The following is a 22,303-nucleotide window of genomic DNA, read 5'->3' as shown; positions in this document are numbered from 1 at the left end:
CTATACTGTAGCTTTGCTTGTGAGTTAGGCTTTTAAAAAATGATGAATAGAAAATAAATAATAAAATAATAGCTTATCAGCCAACAACAGTAATGTATTGTTATACACAACATAACATCACATAATGGCAAGACCAGGGCGTTCAACCAATCAATGTTTGCCATTTTCATACCAAGTGCTCAGTTTACCTAAAAACTAGACCATATCTAGCATGGAGCCTGGTCTTGAAAACCCTCAGAAAGTTTCTGCCTCCGCTACATGACCTGGCAAGTGACCAAAAAATATTTCCTAATGTCTGTGCGGAATTTACATTTAGCTAATTTCTATTTCCTACCAACAGGACTGAACCTAAAGAATCTGCAGCATTTCAGTGCATCCCTTTTAAGGCACACACACACACCCACACACACACACACACAGCACATACACGTGGTCCTGGACACAGTGTACACGCAGTGACAGGCAGGGTCCTTCAGTGGAGCTCTGGGCACTGGTGGTGCCCGTCCTCCTGCCTTCCGGCCGCCCAGCCGGGAGTGGCTGTGCCCGGGCCGAGTGCCAGCGAGACGCAGACGAGGCCCCGGCAGCCGTGAAGCGCGTCCAACTGGACCGCCATCAGCCATCAGCGCGTCCAACTGGACCGCCATCGGCCATCAGCGCGTCCAACTGGACCGCCATCGGCCATCAGCGCACGCCGTCACACAGATACACATTCCCTCATGAGGAGATACACTCCTCACAGATACACATCCCCTCATGAGGAGATACGCCCCTCACAGATACACATCCCCTCATGAGGAGATACGCCCCTCACAGATACACATCCCCTCATGAGGAGATACACTCCTCACAGATACACATCCCCTCATGAGGAGATACGCCCCTCACAGATACACATCCCCTCATGAGGAGATACACTCCTCACAGATACACATCCCCTCACAAAGAGATACGGCCGTCACACAGATTATTTGAACCTTTTTAGGCACAGAGTATTTGTACCTTTTTAGGCACTTTTTGTACCTTTATTTCTGGTTTCATTTCCATCCATAAATGCCAGTAATTCATTATATGTTTTTGAGCATGTTGGGCAAAAAGATATGCTCAGGTCAGGTGCCTGAAATGCTTGTAGACACAACTTATGTGTCTCACATTTTACTGAACTTTATATCATCTGATGGCCATTTTTCTGACCAAGTTCTTGCATAGTTGTGTAATGTAACTCACAATAAAGTTTTGTTCTTTTAATTACCTACTGCATGTGTCATTTATAGCTTTCAATTATGAAACCTACACTTCAGTCACTTGTTCTTGGCAAAAATAATACAACAAACAGGGTGTGATCTACATCGGACCAGCAGCAAAATTAAATGGCGTGATATAATTTTCTCTTCACTGGATATGAACACTGGGGTTCTGATATAGGGGTTCAGAACACTGGATCTCAACACTGGGGTTCTGATATAGGGGTTCAGAACACTGGATATGAACACTGGAGTTCTGATATAGGGGTTCAGAACACTGGATCTCAACACTGGGGTTCTGATGTAAGAGTTCACCTTTCTTGCGAGCCGTATCCTCTGGGTCCATGTTCCTGCTGACCGTCACCACTTTGATAACCAGCTGGTTGCCTCCGTGTCGAATCATGTTGACGACCTGCCGATGACCCACCTTCACTACGTTGTCCTGGTTGACCTGCCGGGTCAGACAGAGGGCAGGGGTGAGGACAGACCCTTTGCAAAAACATGCTTAATACTACACGGTAGCTCTGAGCAACTGTTTATTAACAGTTTACAAACTGTTTCATAAACATTGTAGTACTGAGTCTTCACCATCTACCGGAATTTCTTTTTTTAGCTTGGACACTTAAATAGATCAGAATACATGAAAAAGGTTAGGTTACACTTTCTGATTTAGAGTTTGCAAAAGCTTTCATGTCACATATGAGGCACCAATAGCAGCTAAACCCCTTCCCAAAAGCAGTGCAATATTAAAATCTGCATACTCATGGGCTTTTGCACAGAGAAACTGCACTACAAATGCAGTCAGAATCCGAGAATTGTGGGGAAGTCTTTATTATTCATCAAATAGCTTCTGATTCACGTTCAAAAATCAACATACAAGCAGTTTTGGTGAGACATCAATCCCTTTTTAAGACCCTGTACTGTATTGTTGTCATATTGAATACACAAAGCTAAAAAACTAAAACGCTAAAAGCAGAACCAATTCAGACAGGAGGCAGGAGATAATTAGCAAAACTACAATGTTCGCAGCAAGGGAACCCGTAAACTATCCAGTGTTTTTTAAGAAAGCGTGTTCTGGTGAGGAGTGGGTTAGGGAGGGAGAGCACACAGGGGGGAAACCCTGAGTTTACCCGCGTGTCAGGCTGAATAACTCAGCGGGAGTGATAAAGTCAACCAGAGGGCCTCTGAGGCTAGGCCACGTCGATAAGGAGCATAGCGCGGAAACAGGAAAGCACTGACAGCCAAGCTAACAGATAGCAGCGCTGTGCAATTGCTACCTACAGTATCTTCCGCTTGTGTTTTGACACCCATAAACAACAACAACAGTATATACAATACTTATAACAACATGTTTAGGGCCTGTTTCACTGACACAGGTTAGGCCGAGTCCTAGACTAAATTACATTTTGAATAGAGATTCTCCGCACAAAACTTATGAAACCAGCCTATTCCACAAATCAGGATTACTAGGAACAACACTTTTCACTTCAGTCCATGTTCCAGATTTGAGGACGTCTGGGTTTTAATCAGCGCAGTTATCTGGCTAACTCAGTAACCATGCTTTGTGGAACAGACCCAAGTGCATTGTCTGCACAACTCGTCATTGTGAAAGAGAGAGAAAATGCACGCAGTACTGGATTCAGACCATACTGTTTTAAGGTGGAGCAGAGCAGTTGTGTGGTTATAAGAAGTTAAATAGTTTAGGGGCTTGTAGGGAAAGAGAAATCAGAACTCTGACTGACTTGCACACAGAACCATGCTAATTATGAACCCAATAGCACTAAAGTTATTTTTAATGGGACCTTTATTGCAGACAATGAGTCAGCACAAAACCCAGCCATCCACTGGGCTCCAACAGAGTTTGTGTGGAATCCATTTTCTTATTTCTCTGGCCTACATAATATACTTCTAGCTGTTTGCTATTGACACAAAGCACATCCAACTCCCCAGAAAATAAAAACAAATGTTCAATTGATCTTTCAGACCTTCACACTGGATTTTTGTCAAAAATTAAAAGCATTCTCACAGAGGTGAAATAAAAAAGCAAAAAGTAAAACAAAATATGGCATGCAGCTTGGTTTTATAATTGCTTACTTTATAGTTACTTTATAATTGCTATCTTTACCACCCTCAGACTGGCCCTTGCAGAGAGAACAATTAATAAAATGCATCTATCTTGCTATATTGTTTGTAAACACCACAAAGCACTTTGCTACTCCCAGCATGTGTGATAAGAGACCCATTCACACTGACTGCAGGATAACTCCCTGTGCTGTTAGCATGGAATCACACTCTGGACAGATTCATTTGGTTCTGAATTAACCTGAATGCACAATGTTTCACAAGGAATTTCGTCAACTTATCGCAAATGCGAATATAACAACAAAACATTATCGTGAATGAACTTGTCAGTAAACATAATTCTGGGCAGATGATGTTCTGTTGAGGATTCTTTTTGTCAGCTGTCACACTGTGGGGAAAAGTAATTTGGTTTTGAGTCGACCGGAAAGCACAATATTTCACAAGGTAGATGGGCGCACGGAATTTTGTCGACTTATCGCAAACGCAAATGAAAAAAAAACGAACAAACACAATGTTTTGAGTCAACCGGAAAGCACAATATTTCACAAGGTAGATGGGCACACGGAATTTTGTCGACTTATCGCAAACGCAAATGAAAAAAAAAACGAACAAACACAACGTTAACGTGAATAAACTTGTCAGTAGACATGGGATGTTCCGCTCTGAATCCCCTTTGTCAGGAAAACAAGCCGGGCTGAACCACTTGAAAAGAAGTGCCTTACGAGGATCCCCGCGGCCTGTGCCTTACGCTCTCACGAACACGCACGTGCAGGCACACATGCGCTCGCGTCTGCCTGACTAGAGCTGTTCCAGGATTACGCAGGCAATGAGATAGCTGCAGAGAAGTAGGCTACAAGAGGTAGGAACCTCTACTGTGCTAGGTGCCAAGGAGAGAGAGGAGAGAGAGAGAGATACATGAGAAAGACCAGAGCCACTGTGTGCCTCAGATTGCAGGAAAGGTTACATGAATAAGCCTTGGTAACCTAGGAAACAGCCCAGGAAGCTGATGTCAGCGCAGCACCGCATGACTGTGTGGAAACGAGGGAAGGCGATGGCTGGCTCTGGAGTCTCTACAGTACTGCATGTGCAAATGAGAGAGAGAGAGAGAGAGAGAGAGAGGGTGAGAGGAGGGAAAGGGAGAGAGGGGGTGAGAGAAGAGAGGGAGAGAAGGAGGGTGAGAGAAGAGGAGAGAAAGAGGGAGAGAAGGAGGGAGAGAGAAATAGAGGGAGAGAGAGTGAGAAAGAGAGAGAAAGAGGGCGGGAGATGGAGAAAGAGGGAGAGAGAGGGAGGGAGAGCGGGAGAGAAAAAAGAGGGAGAGGGAGGGAGAGAGGGAGAAAGAAAGAGAGAGCGATAGAGAGATGCTCCCCTGTAAGCTTTATTTTTCAAGATTGCCATCTTTCACCAATGCTCTGCTTCAGGCTAAACACTAGGAGAAAAGATGACAATGTGAGGGAAACCATGGATGCTTTGCCATTGGAGAAATGAATAGAGACCTGGATGAGTCTGTCTAAGATGGACATGATATACAGCATTTTCACCTCCTGCATGCACCACTACTCTGCCCTTCTGAGGGTACATCTACCCCACTCGTGTTAGAGAGTGTGGTGCCACACTGTGTGCCCAGGACTAGCCTCCATGTGAGAGGAATAATATCCGAGGCTAATCTCCCGGGCTCAGAAAAAACTGTCACAACGGCTGTTTCCGGCACAGAGTGAACGTCTGTTTCACAGGCTGCTACAGAACTCAAGAATATCCTCTCCCCTCTTTACCTTCTGCTGGTCACAAGGGAGAGGTACAGACTGGGGGGGGGGGGGGGGGGGGTACCTGGGGGGATGCAGGTACCTACTGTAGCTAGCCAAAATAAATTGTTAACATGCTGTTGCACCAGCTCAGTGGTTCCGAACCTTGTTCCTGGAGATGCACTGCATGTGGGACAATTTCACCAGTCCTGTGAGTCTAATAGGTATCCAGTTCTTCCAATAAAATGCGATATTCCCTTTGGAAATTCCCTGTTGTTTTGCAGTAGGTACTGTGGCAGTTACACTGAATGGCACATTAGCTCGTTAGATAGGTAGTTTGCAGAAAACATTATGGTAGCATATGTTAAATAACCTGTAACTATATATCCACATTGTACATTCAGTGAGCACTTTAATAGGTAGGCCTGTACACCAGCGTGTTAATGCAAATATTTAATCAGCCACCGTGGCAGCAACTAAATGCATAAAAGCATGCAGACGTGGTCAAGAGGTTCAGTTGTCTTTCAGACAAAATGTCAGAATGAGGAAGAAATGTGATCTAAGTGATCATTTGTGCCAGACTGCTGATCTCCTGGGATTTTCACATATAACAGTCTCTAAAGTTTGCAGAGTATGGTGGGAAAACGAAAAACATCCAGTGAGCAGCAGTGAGGTCAGAGGAGAAGGGCCAGACAAGCTGACGAAAATAAACACACAACAGTGGTATATAGAAAAGCATCGCTGAACACACAACATGTCAAACCCTAAGTGGGTAGGCTACAGCAGCAGAAGACCAAGAAGTAAAAAAAAAAAAAAAAAAAACATACCTAATAAAATGATTAGTGAGTATATATCCACAGTTTTTGCAAGGTAAATAACTAGCATGCTGGGCTAGCTAGCTAGTAAGCTGAAGTTATGAAAACCTGCCTTCTGCCGCTAGATAGCAACCTTACATAGCAAGATAGCCAATGAGTCATCCAAGCACTGCTGCTGCACAATATACTGTAATTTGTAGCAAAATACAAATCGCCCTCATATTTGCAAATTGACGTACAACCTTGCAGTACAGTCAAACACCTATTTCATTCATTTCAGTGATGGAAGTCCCAGCTGCAAAATGTCCATAACAGTCCACCAAAGTAGGCTGTGGTCAGGTCCGTTTCATACGGACAGGAAGTGGACGTGTAAGTCATGGGGAGGCGTAGGCCCAAAGAAACGATAGACCACCTCAGCCAACTAAATCAAGCAGCAGAGATCCGCTGTCACCAAACAGATTAGAGCAAGCCTATTCCACAAAAGTGAATTCAGCTTTGTTGATGCTCCATCAGATACTGGGCATCTGGAGCTCAAGATTACAGAGAAAGTGATTTTAGTGTAGGCATTTTTGTAACACTGCCAGGTCTAAGCCAGTTTATTTTTCACATGACTCCCATTCAACATTATTCATGTATAGCGTATCTACATTAACAATACAGAAGAATATCAGAGATACAAACCTTTTTGGAAAACGGGTTCATAACTTTGAAATAATATTTGAGTAATTAATTGGAATGTCACACTTTGTCACTAACAACCAAACAAACCTTGCGTGAGAACACATAATAACATTAATGTTTTTCTGTGCTTTTTTTCCAATAGACACAGCACACTAAGGTGCAGCATAAAACTGCTACCTTCTTGTATTTTCAGTATTTAAAACTAATGAAAATTCTACCAGAATGAGGAGATAAATGGAAAGTGTACTGGATGGGTAACTCATGAAATTTCAGAGTGATCTGAAAGCAGAGCTCACTTTGAAAAATGATAGATGTCTATCTACACTAAATCAGATTTCAGCATTTCAGCGAAATGAAAAAAGAACCGGAGAGGTTGATGATTTTGTTTGTGTCGAGTTGTTCATGTGGGGCTTGAAGGATACTATTTGCTTATAAAATCCAGAAGATAAGAACTGTATAAATTAGCTTATAGTAGACAGTGAAAGCAAGTTATATTTAACCTGCAGTGCGTGACTCATGGTCTTACCTCTCTTTAGCATCGCTATGCTGCTAAGGAAAGGCTTGTTTGATAAAAGATAGGAACAGAAAGATACCATACTGAACAAATGGTTTTCGCATGAGGAGGACATCTTAGAACAAAGGGTTATGGTATTATGAGCTCACACAGGAACAATGGATCCAGAGATACATTTCTGCACTGTAAAACATACTGAATATTATCCTTTTTGACAGTGTTTATTGTCCAGGTAGGATGTGTGTGTGACGTGTGTACTCATCTACAGTATGGAGGAATTGACAGAAAATGTTGTAGTCACTGAATTCCAACAAAAGATATTAAAAGACAAAATAATTATGTGAAATACTCCAGTGCATTCTCTTCTCAGGGGACTATTTAGACAGAGATACAATGAGCAGTCCAACATCCTCTGGGAAATGCAGACTTAACCGTATTTATCTTTATCGTTGTTCAATCAGTACATCTTTCAACATGCCCAACCCCTCTGGACATCATTAAACACAGGCTCTGCACAAACCGGGCAGTGTGTGCTTACAGACACACTCACACGTATACTACACACACAGTGAGAACTTGCACTACGGTCACCAGCTCAAAACACTGCAAAAACCACAGCTCCCACAGGCCTGTAATTTGATTTGTAGTTGTGGAAACAGGCTTAATGAGCCACGGATGTACAGTACCATACACGGAAAATCGAATTAACGTAGGAAGTGCTTGATACAGAGATGGGCGTCAGTTAATTTCACAATGAGACTCCATATGGTCCGGACCAGAAACAATTGGGTGACTGTTTACAACGAAGCCAGTACATTAAGTGCACAAACCTTTTTTTCCCCACAGAGACATCTTATAGAAATAAAAGTGTAATAATCATAATAACTTTTGGTCTGGACCAGAAAATATGGGCCGCAGCTCCCATCCACAATGTGTCGGCTATAATGGAAAAAATCAGTGAACAAATTTTTGCCCACATTGAGATGTCTGAAAAGAAATAATAATACCACATGGGGCTCTAAATTTTGATCACTGACATTTTTGATTGTTTGTATGCATATGGGTGCACAAAATTACTTCTTAATTCTTTTTGTTGTTTCCTGAACAGAGATATCACCGAACGGATTCTTACAGCCAGTCTGGTTTTGCCTACCATTGCCTAGGTGAGACAGACTGCTCTTCCAAACTCTGGTTCTGCCTCTCCTGAAATCCCCAAAGAATATCCACATATTTTAGCACATTGGGCCACAGATTGAGAAAGACTAGCCTCACCGATTCTACTGCAAGCCATACTGAGTGCAATTCTGCAAACCACAAAGACAATATAATATATAATGACAGCTAAAGCACAGAGACCGGCCTGAACATTAGATTAGTCCTGAGCAATCAACCAAACCAAATTACAAGGATGCATTACAGTGTCTGGGATATTTTTAAGGGAATACAAAAATAATAATAATAATGAAATTGAACCTGTTTCTGCAAAGCCCCACTCTTGTCATTAACTTTGGGGCAGAATCTACCTTTCAGTTCTGACAATCGGCTTATGGTAAAGCTTTGCCTCGGACAGCGCTCAAACAAACGCTGTCTTGCAGGATAATTCACTGGAGAGCGTTACCCGGCTGTGCATATCCTCCTCCTCATTAAATGCCGGAGGAATTAACGGCTGTTTGTCCAGTGACCCGGGGTCAGGGGGTAGTGAACAGATTTAATTGGCCAGCCATCCGTTTAGCCAACAGCGGTGGTTCTGCTCCAGGGTCGTTTAGGATTAGGCAGGCTGGGGGAGACCGCTCACTGCCACGGTCAGGCTGGGGGAGACCGCTTGTGGCCATGGGCAGGCTGGGGGAGACCGCTTGTGGCCATGGGCAGGCTGGGGGAGACCGCTTGTGGCCATGGGCAGGCTGGGGGAGACCGCTTGTGGCCATGGGCAGGCTGGGGGAGACCGCTTGTTGCCACGGTCAGGCTGGGGGAGACCGCTCACTGCCACGGTCAGGCTGGGGGAGACCGCTTGTGGCCACGGTCAGGCTGGGGGAGACCGCTTGTTGCCACGGTCAGGCTGGGGGAGAGCGCTTGTTGCCACGGTCAGGCTGGTGGCCACGGTCAGGCTGGGGGAGACCGTTCGTGGCCACGGTCAGGCTGGGGGAGACCGCTCACTGCCACGGTCAGGCTGGTGGCCACGGTCAGGCTGGGGGAGACCGTTCGTGGCCACGGTCAGGCTGGGGGAGACCGTTCGTGGCCACGGTCAGGCTGGGGGAGACCGCTCACTGCCACGGTCAGGCTGGGGGAGACCGCTCACTGCCACGGTCAGGCTGGGGGAGAGAGCGTTCGTGGCCACGGTCAGGCTGGGGGAGAGAGCGTTCGTGGCGATGTTGAGCAGAACTCGAGGAGAGGAGCTGTTTGAAGAAAGGAGGCGGTGGGTCTGTCCTGCTACAGATAGCCCCGGAAGGACTATCAGCCTGTTTTAACAAATGTTTTCTTTTCTTTTTTTCTCTCAAGTAGAAAATAGTTTCTTTTTACCAGACAAATTGATTTTTCTTACCCCACTGGCAAATCATGAAATCAAGTCAAACTAGCTCACCTCATTGGCAATATTTTATTTGGTAAATAAATAATAGTAATAATAAGTATTTTATTATTAGTAATAATTCATCATAATAATTTCTTATTTTGGAGATGCTTTTATCAAAGGCGACTTGAAGTTGATTAGACTAAGCAGGGGACAACCCCCAATGGAGCAATGTGGGGTTAAGGGCCATGTGTATATGTTGAAATATAAAACTAAAATACTTGTTGAGACTGACTTAATTTTAGTTTTTTGCAAGTACTGCTCTGCTACACCAGATTTAAAAACGTGTGTCAGGGTGACCTATCAAAACAAGGACTTTGATTAAACAAAGAAGTGTTCAAAGCTGCAGTGGGGGGTGCGAGGTAGGGGGGCTCAGTGAAAAGTGGGAAGTCCTCCAGCTCATGGGGACCTGTTGCATTGACACTGTCCTGGAATTAATCAACACTCCTTACGTGACTCACATTTGAATACAACTGCCAGTTTTCATCTTCATCAACAAAGTTTTGTGGTGTTCAGAGGTAACTTGGCAAGCTGAGCTGGTCAATAAAAACTAATGCTTGCATTTTTTATTTAAGTCAAACTTCAGAATAAATGTTCTATGAATACAGGCCAATGGCCCAATAAGTCCCTGCAACACCAATTTCTAAGCATATTGAAGGCTATATTATATACGTATGCCTGTGACATACTTATGTTGACTAAATCTTGCCATTTACTTTTCTGATTTCCTATTATAACATTGCCATACGTGATTATAGATTATCATGCCTCCATCAAGATATAAAATAACTAGAGAACTTCTGCTTATCAGTTCCAAGGATTCCTATGGGAGCGGCTCAATGGCGATTGAAGCGTCTCCATGGAGGCTGACATTTTTGACGATGGAGCTTTTTGGCAGAAAATGGAGTGAAAACTGTTTTCTATGTGGCTCAGACAAAAAAAGTTGTCCCTGAAGAGTAATTAGTTCAGTGTTAAGAAACTTCAGAATTTACTGTCCAAAATAGAATAATTCCACCAGGGTAAATGTATAGTTCTTAACGGACTTGCACCGGAGGCTTAATAATGTCCTTTGTCCTTTGTCCTTTGTTTACCTCCCATGGTAGCAACCACTGTGATCCAAATGACCAACAGGAGCCTGCTTAATTTTCCCAGTCACACACAGACTCCAGCAAAGGCTACATTACGCCAAGCCAGGTATGTAATCCATCAAATGATGTGTTAACAGGGCCCATCCTATAAACAACAAAAAATCTTAATAGGGCCTGACATTTTCAGGTTTTCCCATCAAAACTGCCACAATGACCACATAGCATACTACAATCTGTGGACAGGGGATGGGCAACCTTTAAAAAAGAACCGCTCTCAACTTTAAACCATTGTATGTATTTCAATTGTGTTATACTAATGCAGCAATCATCACCTTCACATTCTATAAAACAGCCTAATACAACACAATTTTCATATGGAGCTAGCAAATCTAATCTCTTCCAGCTTAAACACAGACTGAAATTTGAATTAAATTTTAGCATAAATAACTGAATATATTCTTGGGACAGAAAATGTCTGTACCAGTGTTCCCTGTAGTGATACCAGGAAATGGAAGCTTTTGCACCGCAAAATGCGACCATCATCGCAGACATGATAGGAACAGACCTTGTTCAAATATGAAATTGGATGTTTTGGATTCAAATGAGTCAACCGAGAGGACCAGGAGGCAGGGTTTGCACTTTTTGGAGAGTACTTCAGAGGTTCCAATACACCAGAAAAGCTCAGTAAAGAGTAGAAAAGTATTTGAATCCAAAACGATTACATTTAACCCAGGTCTGGATCAGGCAGGTTTGTATGCACACTGGGGCCAACCAATTAAAATACCAGCTACAATACTGTGCAAAAGTCTTGCACAGCACCTGTATGACATTCCATACAGATAAGATTCTTTCAAAAATAATTCAATGAAACATCCTAAATAAACGTACACGTAAACGTATACTTTTTATATTACATTATAGTAATTTGGCAGAATAGTTAAAAACTGAATCAAATCAATATTTTTTGTGACCACCCTTTGGTGTTAACCACAAAAACCCGCAGACACTGCAGCCTCCTGGGAATTCAGTTTGACACCCCTGCTCCAAAGGCACACACACACTGACAGGATGGAGCGCACATACACACAGACGCACACACACACACACACTGACAGGATGGTGCGCACATACACACAGACGCACACACACACACACACACACACACACTGACAGGATGGAGCGCACATACACACAGACGCACACACACACACACACACACACACACTGACAGGATGGAGCGCACATACACACAGACGCACACACACACACACACACACACTGACAGGATGGAGCGCACATACACACAGACACACACACACACACACACACTGACAGGACGGATCGCACAGACACACACACACACACTGACAGGATGGATCGCACATACATACAGACACACACACACACACACATACACTGACATGATGGAGCGCACAGACAGACACACACACACACATATACACTGACATGATGGAGCACACAGACATACAGACACACACACACGCATACACTGACATGATGGAGCGCACAGGCATACAGAAACACACACACACACACACACACACATACACTGACATGATGGTGCGCACAGACAGACACACACACACACATACACTGACAGGATGGATCGCACAGACATAGAGACACACACACACATACACTGACATGATGGAGCGCACAGACGGACAGACAGACTCACACACACACACATACACTGACATGATGGAGCGCACAGACATACAGACACACACACACACACACACACACACATACACTGACATGATGGAGCGCACAGACATACAGACACACACACACACACACACATACACTGACATGATGGAGTGCACAGACAGACAGACACACACACACACATACACTGACATGATGGAGCGCACAGACAGACACACACACACACACACATACACTGACTTGATGGAGCGCACAGACATACAGACACACACACACACATACACTGACATGATAGAGCGCACAGACAGACAGACAGACACACACACATACACTGACATGATGGAGAGCACAGACAGACAGACAGACACACACACATACACTGACATGATGGAGCACACAGACAGACAGACACACACACACACTGACAGGATGGAGCATGCAGACACACGCATCGTCATTGCTGCAGTTCTGCTCATGCAGGTAAAGAGAAAAAACCCCTGGCAGACCATGCAGATGGTAACAGCCTGAAACTCTGCAGGGAGCGGGAGGGACAGGGAGGATTTGGGCCAGCACTACCTGGAGCCTCATTCAAAGCAGCCTGCTCGTCCTGCCCTGCAGTCTGAAGGATGAATTATTCATCAAAGCCGCCCTCCCGGTATTGTAATAACACAAAGCTTCAGCTGACGGGTTTGAGTCTGTGGAACAGGACCCACCGTGACTGGCCAGAGGCGGTCTCCCATTCGTGAACACCTGACCCTGTGACACGCGCGCTGCATAATTAGCAGGAAACAGTTATCTCTCACATCCAGACTCACACAGGAAGTCTTGTGCTAATATTTAAAATAAATATTTTGCTATTCAGCTGACGCTTTTATCTAAAGCTAAGCTTACAGTTGATTCGAAAAAGCAGGGGACAATACCCCCAGGAGCATTGTGGGATTAAAGGCCTTGCTCAAGAGCCCAACAGCTGTGCAGATCTTATTATGGCTACACTGGGGATTGAACCACCAACCTTGCAGGTCCCAGTCATGTACCTTAGCCACCAGGCTACTTAATTGATTAACACACAACCAGTAATGTTTTTTGTTTGAAAGGAATGAAGTATCAATTGAAAGGTTTCTATTGCTCTTCTCAATATGTATGTGTGTGTGAACGTGTGTGTGCTGAACCCTTTGAACCCATCAGTGTGTCTGTAGTAGCATGTCTGTTGTTGCCCCAGACAAAATGGTTTCAAATATGGCTGTGACTCACCCTAAATTACGGAGTCTTAAAATGGGGACGGCTCCATGGGCATGCTGCTGATATATTTAAAACACTAAAGGCAGTGTTTGTGTTCATCTTTCTGTGCCACCAAACTTGGGAGTGGGGGGCGGTGGCCCAGGGGGGACATTAATGCCTTTTTAGGACAGAGTGTTTGAATTTGACAGACAGAGAGGGAGAGAGAGCGAGAAAGAGAGAGTGAGAAAGAGGAAAGAAAGGGAGAGTGAGTCAGGAAAAGAGGGGAAGAGAGGGAGTGAGTGAGTGAGTGAGTGAAAGAGAGTCAGGGAAAGAGAGAGAGAGTGAGAGGGAGAGAGGGAGAGAGAGTGAGAGAGAGAGTGAGAGGGAGAGAGGGAGAGAGAGTCAGAGAGAGAGGGAGAGAGAGTCAGGGAAAGAGAGGGAGAGAGAGTGAGAGGGAGAGAGAGTCAGGGAGAGAGGGAGAGAGTGAGAGAAAGAGAGGGAGAGAGAGTCAGGGAGAGAGGGAGAGAGAGTCAGGGAGAGAGGGAGAGAGAGGGCTGCAGGATCAGCCGTCCTGAAGCCTCCTCAGGGGACAGTCCCATGCAGGCCTTATGTAATCCTGTACCTCCCCGCTCTGCCGTATCGTCTCACTCCTCATTACGCACCGGTGGACTGGGAGACCCCCTTCAGTTACCCGGTAAAGACCCGACAGCGTCCATTTCCCCTCGACTCACACCCTTCACATCAACGGAAGGCCTTGGAGTATCCTTCCTCTCTTCGCCAACGCAGACAGCATTTCCTGCCAAGGTCCCGAATTTAAAAACTTGCTTTGATTTGTTGATTTATGAAACTACAAGAACGCCTAATGGCGCGTGCAAATTTACTGCGAGTCGCGCAGTCACAGCCACCGAAGCGTTACACATTGTACTTGCGGCCTCCGAACAGCGGGAATTATAGTTCTGGAGAAGGCAATAACGACAAACGGACTGTCTACTGCCGGAAAGCTAATTGCTTTTTCAGAGCGTGGACCGTTGAGAGCGTGAGCGCGCCATCATCATCATGGGCGCTGTGCGGAGAGTAATGCTCCCATGAGCCTCCTTTTCGGTGACAGAGGAATTAGGAGCCTAGAACAGTAGAGCGTGCTGTCTGCTCCCCTGATCTAACCCAGCGCTATCGGAGCCCAGTCTGGCAGTCTGGAATTACACAAGCCCTCGTCTGACGATTAGCGGCTGTCTTTCACAACGCGGCGGAAGGGAACGATCTGGTCCGGCTGTCCGCCGACGTACACACACTCGTATTACTCTTCCTGACTGCGGTAATTCCATTAGAGACCTGTTCAGCATTCTTATTGAGATTTCACCTCGTAACCTCAAAGAGCTTTGCCGCAATCACCACCAATGCTTGGCACAATCCTGGATGGGGCACGAAATGCCAGAATGTTAACCACACATCAGCTGAGGTTGAGAGGGAGGGAATTATACAGCCAATTAAACCAGGAGATGATGAGGTGGTGGAATGAGAGATCCATTTTTAGATTTTTTGCAGGACACCAACACACCGCTTACTTGCTATCATAAGTATAACAAGATCATTCATGACCATAGCGGGTTGCGACCTCAGTTCAACATATAATCCAAAAGACACAGCCTCCTACAGCAGTGTCCCTGTGACTGCTCTGGGGCAATGGATTTAATTTTGTCATAAACGAAGACCACTCCCCACTGGGCCAGCAGCACCACTTCCAGCAACTTAAACTTAAGTTTTTCCAGGAAGCCATCCAACCAAGCACTAACCAATCCCACACCTGCCTAGCTTCAGCCATTTTGAAGGAGCAGGGCATATTCTGATACAGCTGCTGCTGATGACGCAGGATATGTTATTTACAGTACATATATGTTTTAGCATACCATGATCAAATGCAACAAAGTAAAGGGAGCAAATCTCAAATAATTCCTATGAAAGTCGCTACAAGAAGACAAACAAGTGAGGCTGTAGTGTCTGTGACTCGAGGGAGGAACATTACTGTTACATTACAGGATCGAGCAAAGTACTGAAATTCACATCTAAATGCAGCAACTGTATTGTGTGTTGGATATAATAATTGGTCGTATAGGCTGAAATAACCTCTATATCCTACCCAACATAAACACAAGAGGTTATTAGCATGCAGTATTGAAGTATATTTCATATATATAGTACTTTGTGCAATTACATTACAGTACATTAATGGCATTTGGCATACACTCTTATACAGAGCGACTTAGACTGAGTTGATTAGACTAAGTAGGAGACAAACCTCCCCTGGAGCAATGCAGGGTTAAGGGCCTTGCTCAAGGGCCCAACTGCTGTGCGGATCTTATTGCGGATTACTGTGCTGGGAGTGAAACTGCCTTAAAATGGTTGATGCATCAAATTTGGCAAAATTGTGTAAAATGAACCTTGTGTCAATTAAAACTGACCCAATGAACCTAGATGTTTGCTTTTTCAATTACTATTTCCCGTAACTGATCTGCAAACAAAGTGGTGGATAACATAAGGCTAAGAGGAAAGAATGAAGGGTGGAGTTGTGTATTATTGAACTGACCCCAGGGGCCGTTGAGCTGATCGGGGTGTGCTAGCCTAGCTCTTAATGTACTACAGTAATAGCTGTTATTTGTGTTATTAGTGTTGGACAGTCGTAGTCAGATCAGAGAAACAGGGAGCACCTGCATAAATACAAAATAACTGTTTTATAGCATTAACTGTCAGGTCCACAGGACCAGGGAGTGACAACCCCACACAATCAGACAAACTCCAGCTTTTGCAGTATATTACTGTGAGCCTCTGGTGCCAAAAACCTAATTTCAGTCAATTCAGAATGCTTACTTAACCACCAAAATGCTACTATTTTGTACAGTACTTAAGTTTTTCAATTTTCTCCACACTGAACTAATTACTCGCCAGAGACCGATTCTTTTTCCTGAGCCACACAGAAGAAGACATGATTTGTTTCATTCCTTTTCATCCCCGCACATTTAAATGCCTATTGCGCATGCTCTGGTGCCAAAAAAGAGGCCCATAGTCCATCATGGCAGCCTCCATGAAATGGCTTCATGTGCCGTTGTGTAGCTGCCATAGGAATCTATGGAACAAGCAAGCGAAAGCTGTCTCCAGTTCTCATGTATCGCGATCGTCAGGACACATTCAGCAAAGCTTTCTTTCTATTTTCCACTTGCTTATGACTAATAAGAATTAGCCCAAGTGATTGTAGTCATTGCATATTGCCTGTTGCTATTGTGTTTTTGAAAATTATACATTTAAATATGTTTTCTATACTTCCTACACAATACAATGCATGTTTGAGAAGCAGCATGAATAAACCTGAATAAACCAAGCTGTAGGGTAGCTAGCTAGTTAGAATTAAATACCAGGCTAGCTTGCTAAATGAAATTAACCACATCCATCACAGTACAGTGTAGTACACAACATCAAACACCACAGGAAACTACAGGAATGTGCTTGCTTATTTGCATGACAAATAATTTGATCTCATTCATTAATTCATTGATTCATTATCCTAACCCGCTTATCCTGAACAGGGCCGCAGGGGGGCTGGAGCCTATCCCAGCATACATTGGGTGAAAGGCAGGAATACACCCAGGACAGGTCGCCAGTCCATCGCAGGGCACACACACCATCCACTCACACACTCATACCTACGGGCAATTTAGACTCTCCAATCAGCCTAACCTGTGTCGAGGACCCGGCCCTAGGCCCGCCTGATGAGAGATTGACAGAAGATGGGTTAGGCAGGAATGCATTGTTAACCCCTCGCACACGCCATTGAGGTGGTAGTAAGAACGCCCGTAAGAGGAAAAATATGTGGTTCAGAGCTAATGAGCAGCCCTACTTGTAAGCAGAGGAGTCTGAAGTCGGAGGACTTAGATTTAGGGTACTAAGGAGCAAGGCTAAAGGTCTGACTGAGGCCATGCGCAACATGAATGTATAATAACATTCTTGGTTGAGAGGGGGTGGGCTTGCTCCTACAGGGGAGGAACATAAGGCCTGGTTAAAGCAAAGAGATGAGGAAAACAATGTGGACGATTGAGAAATGAAAGAGTATGAGGAGTTGGGTGATGAATTACACTCGGATGTCCTTTGTAGATTCCTTAAGGCGCCACAAGAAAGAGCACCTGAAGAATGTATTGAGCTGGTGGAAGGCACTTACTGCTGGCTTGTATGACGTCAAAGTGTGGAGAGAATCTAAGAGAGACTATGACACGTGCATGTCTTTGGACTGTGGGAGGAAACCGGAGTACTCGGAGGAAACCCACGCAAACACGGGGAGAACATGCAAACTCCACACAGAGAGGCCCCGGCCGACCGGGATTCGAACCAAGGACCAGCAGTGCCACTGCACCATCAATTTGATCTGCCCAGCAGAATTTAAGTTAAATTCAGCTCTACTTGCATCTTCCTTTCTCTCTTGAGGAAACAGCAAGCTAGTGAGCTTGGTTGCACTGAAGAGGCCAAAATCAACTGCCAAGCTACCAATAAAACAAGAGCAGATTCTCCCACCAGAAAATGGATTCCTGCAGCTGACTGGGGGGGGGGTCTTCAGCTGGCTGGAGATTCAGCTTCAATCTTCATGAGATTTTTTATAAATTAGCAAAAATGTTTTTCACTTTGTCATTATGGGTTATTGAGTGAAGTGAAGGGGACTGAATACTTTCTGAAGCCACTGTATACATGGCAAACAGCCTGCAAATGTTGTTAATAAGATACTTATGCTATTCACAGGTTCAAAACATAACTACACACTATCAGAAAGGTATGAAAAATACCTAAAAAGGTAGAAATGCTTGTCACTGGGATGGTACCCTATAGGTATAAAAAATTGTACCTCAGCCAGCAATATATAATTAATTTGTACCCAAAGAGAACATACTGTGCTTTCAGGGAAATTCGATCCTTGAAAAACAAAAATGACCTCCAATGTCCACTTTATTTCTGAGTGTAAATACAATGCTGCACCACCACAGAAATAATGTTGCTGCATGCTGCGTTTCTGGGGAACATTGGCAGGGTCCTCTGGTCAACCATGTCATCGTCTGAAGGTCAGGTTGTCCTCACTTGCATACCAGCCATTTTGTCCTCCGCAGTCTGCTTCACATATCTGTCTTAATGATACTTGGTCCAGACATTTACGCAAAATACACCAACACCAATATGCCATGAGATACATATATACCAGCACAGAGGATACATACTTTTCTCCAGAAAATGACTGGCAGAAAATATCCAGTTCCCAAATTATTTTCAGTCATGTAATTCAACGGAGTTGCCGTGTGATCAGCCGTGCCCATGGCAGATCTAGGATCAGGCACTCTCGTGCCATCTTTCTGCTGGCTAAATTGAATATACTGATTCCAGATCTATGAATGTGCGTCTGTTTTTCTGTAATGCTAGTCGCAATGTTATTTCTTAAAATCACCTGTCACTGTTCTTGACATTTAATCTTTAGTCTGGGCAGCAGAAGAATTCAATATCGGTGTGCCACAGAAGTTAAATAGGTCCACAGGAAACCAGGAACTGACATGGCACCATGCGTCTTATGATATATTTTATATAAACAGAAAGATATACAGAGAAAATAACATGGAGGTGACAAGGAATTTTTGTCAACTTGATGATGTGGCTGAGAGACAGTAAGATGAACAGTCCAATCACCAATCACCCAGAAGGATGTGTGTGTGGTTATACAGAGTGATATACACTGCAAAGGGAGCAGAAAGATGATATGGGCTCCAACCACAGTGTTCACATATTGATTGGCAGTTGTACCGTCCAATTAATATGCAATTACATTATGACTTGCTGTTTTTTTGCAATTCAAGCAATTACATTTTCTTTGAAATGTTCAGCTATTCACAGTCATAACAATAGGTGTATTGTCTTACTAGTCTGCATACCTCAAGCAAGTGGTCACTGTACTGATTGTGATGAAATAACAAATTATTACTACTTGACATTATTACTCATTAATTAATTACTTATTATTTACTTTTCTAATGTTATTAATAAATGATGATTGAATCTAGGCTTGTCTCATGCTTCTATTCCAAACCCAGTGGAGCCACAGGTAAGACTGGACTGCACATTATCTGTTCTATCAGGGCAGTGTCTCACTAGCAATACAAATCTAACGATACAGCTTGAATTATATGGAGAGACACATTAATAAAACACTCCTTTGCTCTGTTGACTATAAGTGACTAATTCCCTTGGAATGGGGTGGTATTTAAAATCTCACTACTGTGCCTAATGGAATGGGAACGGAAACTAAATGAAATTCAGCGTTCGCTGCTGATACAGTTTCATACGCTAAAGGCAAAGGCAACAATAAACCGATCCTTACCTCATTTTGACTAGAAGATGTAGGACTTTTCACAAAATTCACAGTACTATTCAAAGCCCAGAGCAACCAGTGGAAAGCTAGCAGTCATGCTAGAACATTCTGCGCTGTATAGAACAGTAGGCTGAGCACAATAATCTCATCTTAATTCAAAATTTCGATAGGCTAATTGTCCGGTACCATGCTGGTAATTCCGTTCCATATGGAGCCAGATTGCCAAACGCTGGGACTGTAATCTGTAATTAGTGAGTGTGTGGAGTCGAGATATACAAGTAGACTAATGGCTTCTGGCTAAGGACAGCAGTGGTGTGTACAGCAGAAACAAGCCAACACACCAGTGAGAATAGTAACTTATAATAATAAATATAATTGTTATTTAGCGAGCACTTTTATCCAAAGCTACTTACAGTTGAATAGACTAAGCATCTTTTCCAAAAAACAGACAGACAGCAATAGCGCAGTCTTTGTTTTTTAGTAAAGTAAAATTACTATGGTTAGAAGGATCAGTGTTGTCTCGCTCTCTGCTTGCAGACAGCCCTTTTCAGTTCCACATATTAAGCCATAGCCTTACTTAAGTAATAGCGTTGACATCAAGTTATCACTTACTTCCGAGAAGTTCAAGCATACCAATTGTGGCCTGGCTCCTTCAAGACAAATATTAAGCACTATGCTAACTGAGGAGCATGGCCAATGCAAAAGCCTTCTAATTCACACTGGGCCAAGAAGTGATCTCACATCTTTCAGAGTGCTAAACATGTAAGAGTATATCTATCAAAACCAGAGCACTGCTTCAAGTGCCTTTGATGAATACCAGCAATTAATGCCACATACAGTACAGTAGCACAAAAAGATTATAGCACTTTAAACACACATTGATTACCCGGCAAACAGACTGGCCTATCAATAACTGTGGCAGGTTTTTACATGGTGTTCCGGTAGAAATAATGGCCTCCATTAAACGTTTGAGAAAGCATTATAAGAAACAGACTGAGGGAGAAAATGACAGCTTGAACACCCACCGACGGCTAACAGCTGAAGAGATAAAATGCTCCACATCACTGTAAAATGAACGGCCATCGCTGCTCTTACACAGCTGCATTTCATTCTCTTCTACAAAGGAAATAAATGCAAGGAAAGCATTTATACAGCAAGGCTATATATACTGTACAATGCTTTTCCAATATCACAGCAGGCACAATATCATGCAACGAAACTTACTGGGTATATCATTGATATAATCCACCTGGTGTGACCAGCTAACCCACTTAGGATATACAGTATAATTGTTTCTTCTGAATATTTTGAGTTCGATTGAGTTCAACAGGAACATTTGTCAATAATTTTAGTATTTACTGCATATCTGGCAGCAGCACGGTGGTTTGAGGCTCATTTGATAACTTGGACCCTTGATCACTTAAAGCCATTTAGCCAACAAATGTGTTCCATAGTATATCAGCATAATTTACAGCTGAATATAGTCCCACACCCCAATTCCCATAGATCCTTTAAAATGCAAAGAGTTTTAGTATTGCTTGTAGGACAACCTGAAAATAAGATATCCAGACTCTGATGTTGGCGGCACGGATGGTGCAGTGGGTAGCACTGCCGCCTCACAGCAAGGAGGTCCTGGGTTCGAATCCCCGTCGGCCGGGGCCTCTCTGTGCGGAGTTTGCATGTTCTCCCCGTGTCTGCGTGGGTTTCCTCCGGGTACTCCGGTTTCCTCCCACAGTCCAAAGACATGCAGGTTAGGCCGATTGGAGAGTCTAAATTGCCCGTAGGCATGAGTGTGTGAGTGAATGGTGCGTGTGCCCTGCGATGGACTGGCGACCTGTCCAGGGTGTATTCCTGCCTTTCGCCCAATGTATGCTGGGATAGGCTCCAGCCCCCCTGCGACCCTGATCGGGATAAGCGGGTTCAGATAATGGATGGATGGATGGATGGACTCTGATGTTGATAGGTCACAGACATCAGGAAGTCATGGCATGCAAACAATATGCAACAAAATACTAAACATGACTACTTTCATTTACATAACATTGCTGTGTCTCAAACATTATGGTACCCTGCAATGGGTGGACTATGCATAAACACTTCTATAATTTCTACCTGCCGAAAACAAAATGTATAAAAATACCCTTTATTAAAGTCTGACACTTAATAAAGCACTTTAACCACATGTGTTTCTTTTGCTTTTTTTACAAATCTGAAATTATGGAGTACAGATGCAAATAAATAAATTATTTGGGTCTACATCCCAAACATTATGGAGGGCAAGTTAA

General features: G+C 43.8%; 1 protein-coding gene across 1 annotated transcript in view; it reads right to left on the bottom strand.

The window, feature by feature from the left end:
* The window catches only part of LOC133131612 (SH3 and multiple ankyrin repeat domains protein 2-like), a 153,127-nt gene that overhangs the window by 29,207 nt on the left and 101,617 nt on the right, over positions 1–22,303 (bottom strand). The window contains exon 16 of the mRNA XM_061246984.1: positions 1,557–1,692. Coding sequence (XP_061102968.1) covers positions 1,557–1,692 — 136 coding nt within the window. The remainder of the gene's footprint in view (positions 1–1,556; positions 1,693–22,303) is intronic.

This window comes from Conger conger, chromosome 6 (assembly GCF_963514075.1).
Source record: "Conger conger chromosome 6, fConCon1.1, whole genome shotgun sequence".
Classification (NCBI taxonomy): Eukaryota; Metazoa; Chordata; class Actinopteri; order Anguilliformes; family Congridae; genus Conger; species Conger conger.
The sequence above is the reverse complement of the archived record's forward strand: the minus strand, read 5'-3'. Positions and strand labels throughout refer to the sequence as shown.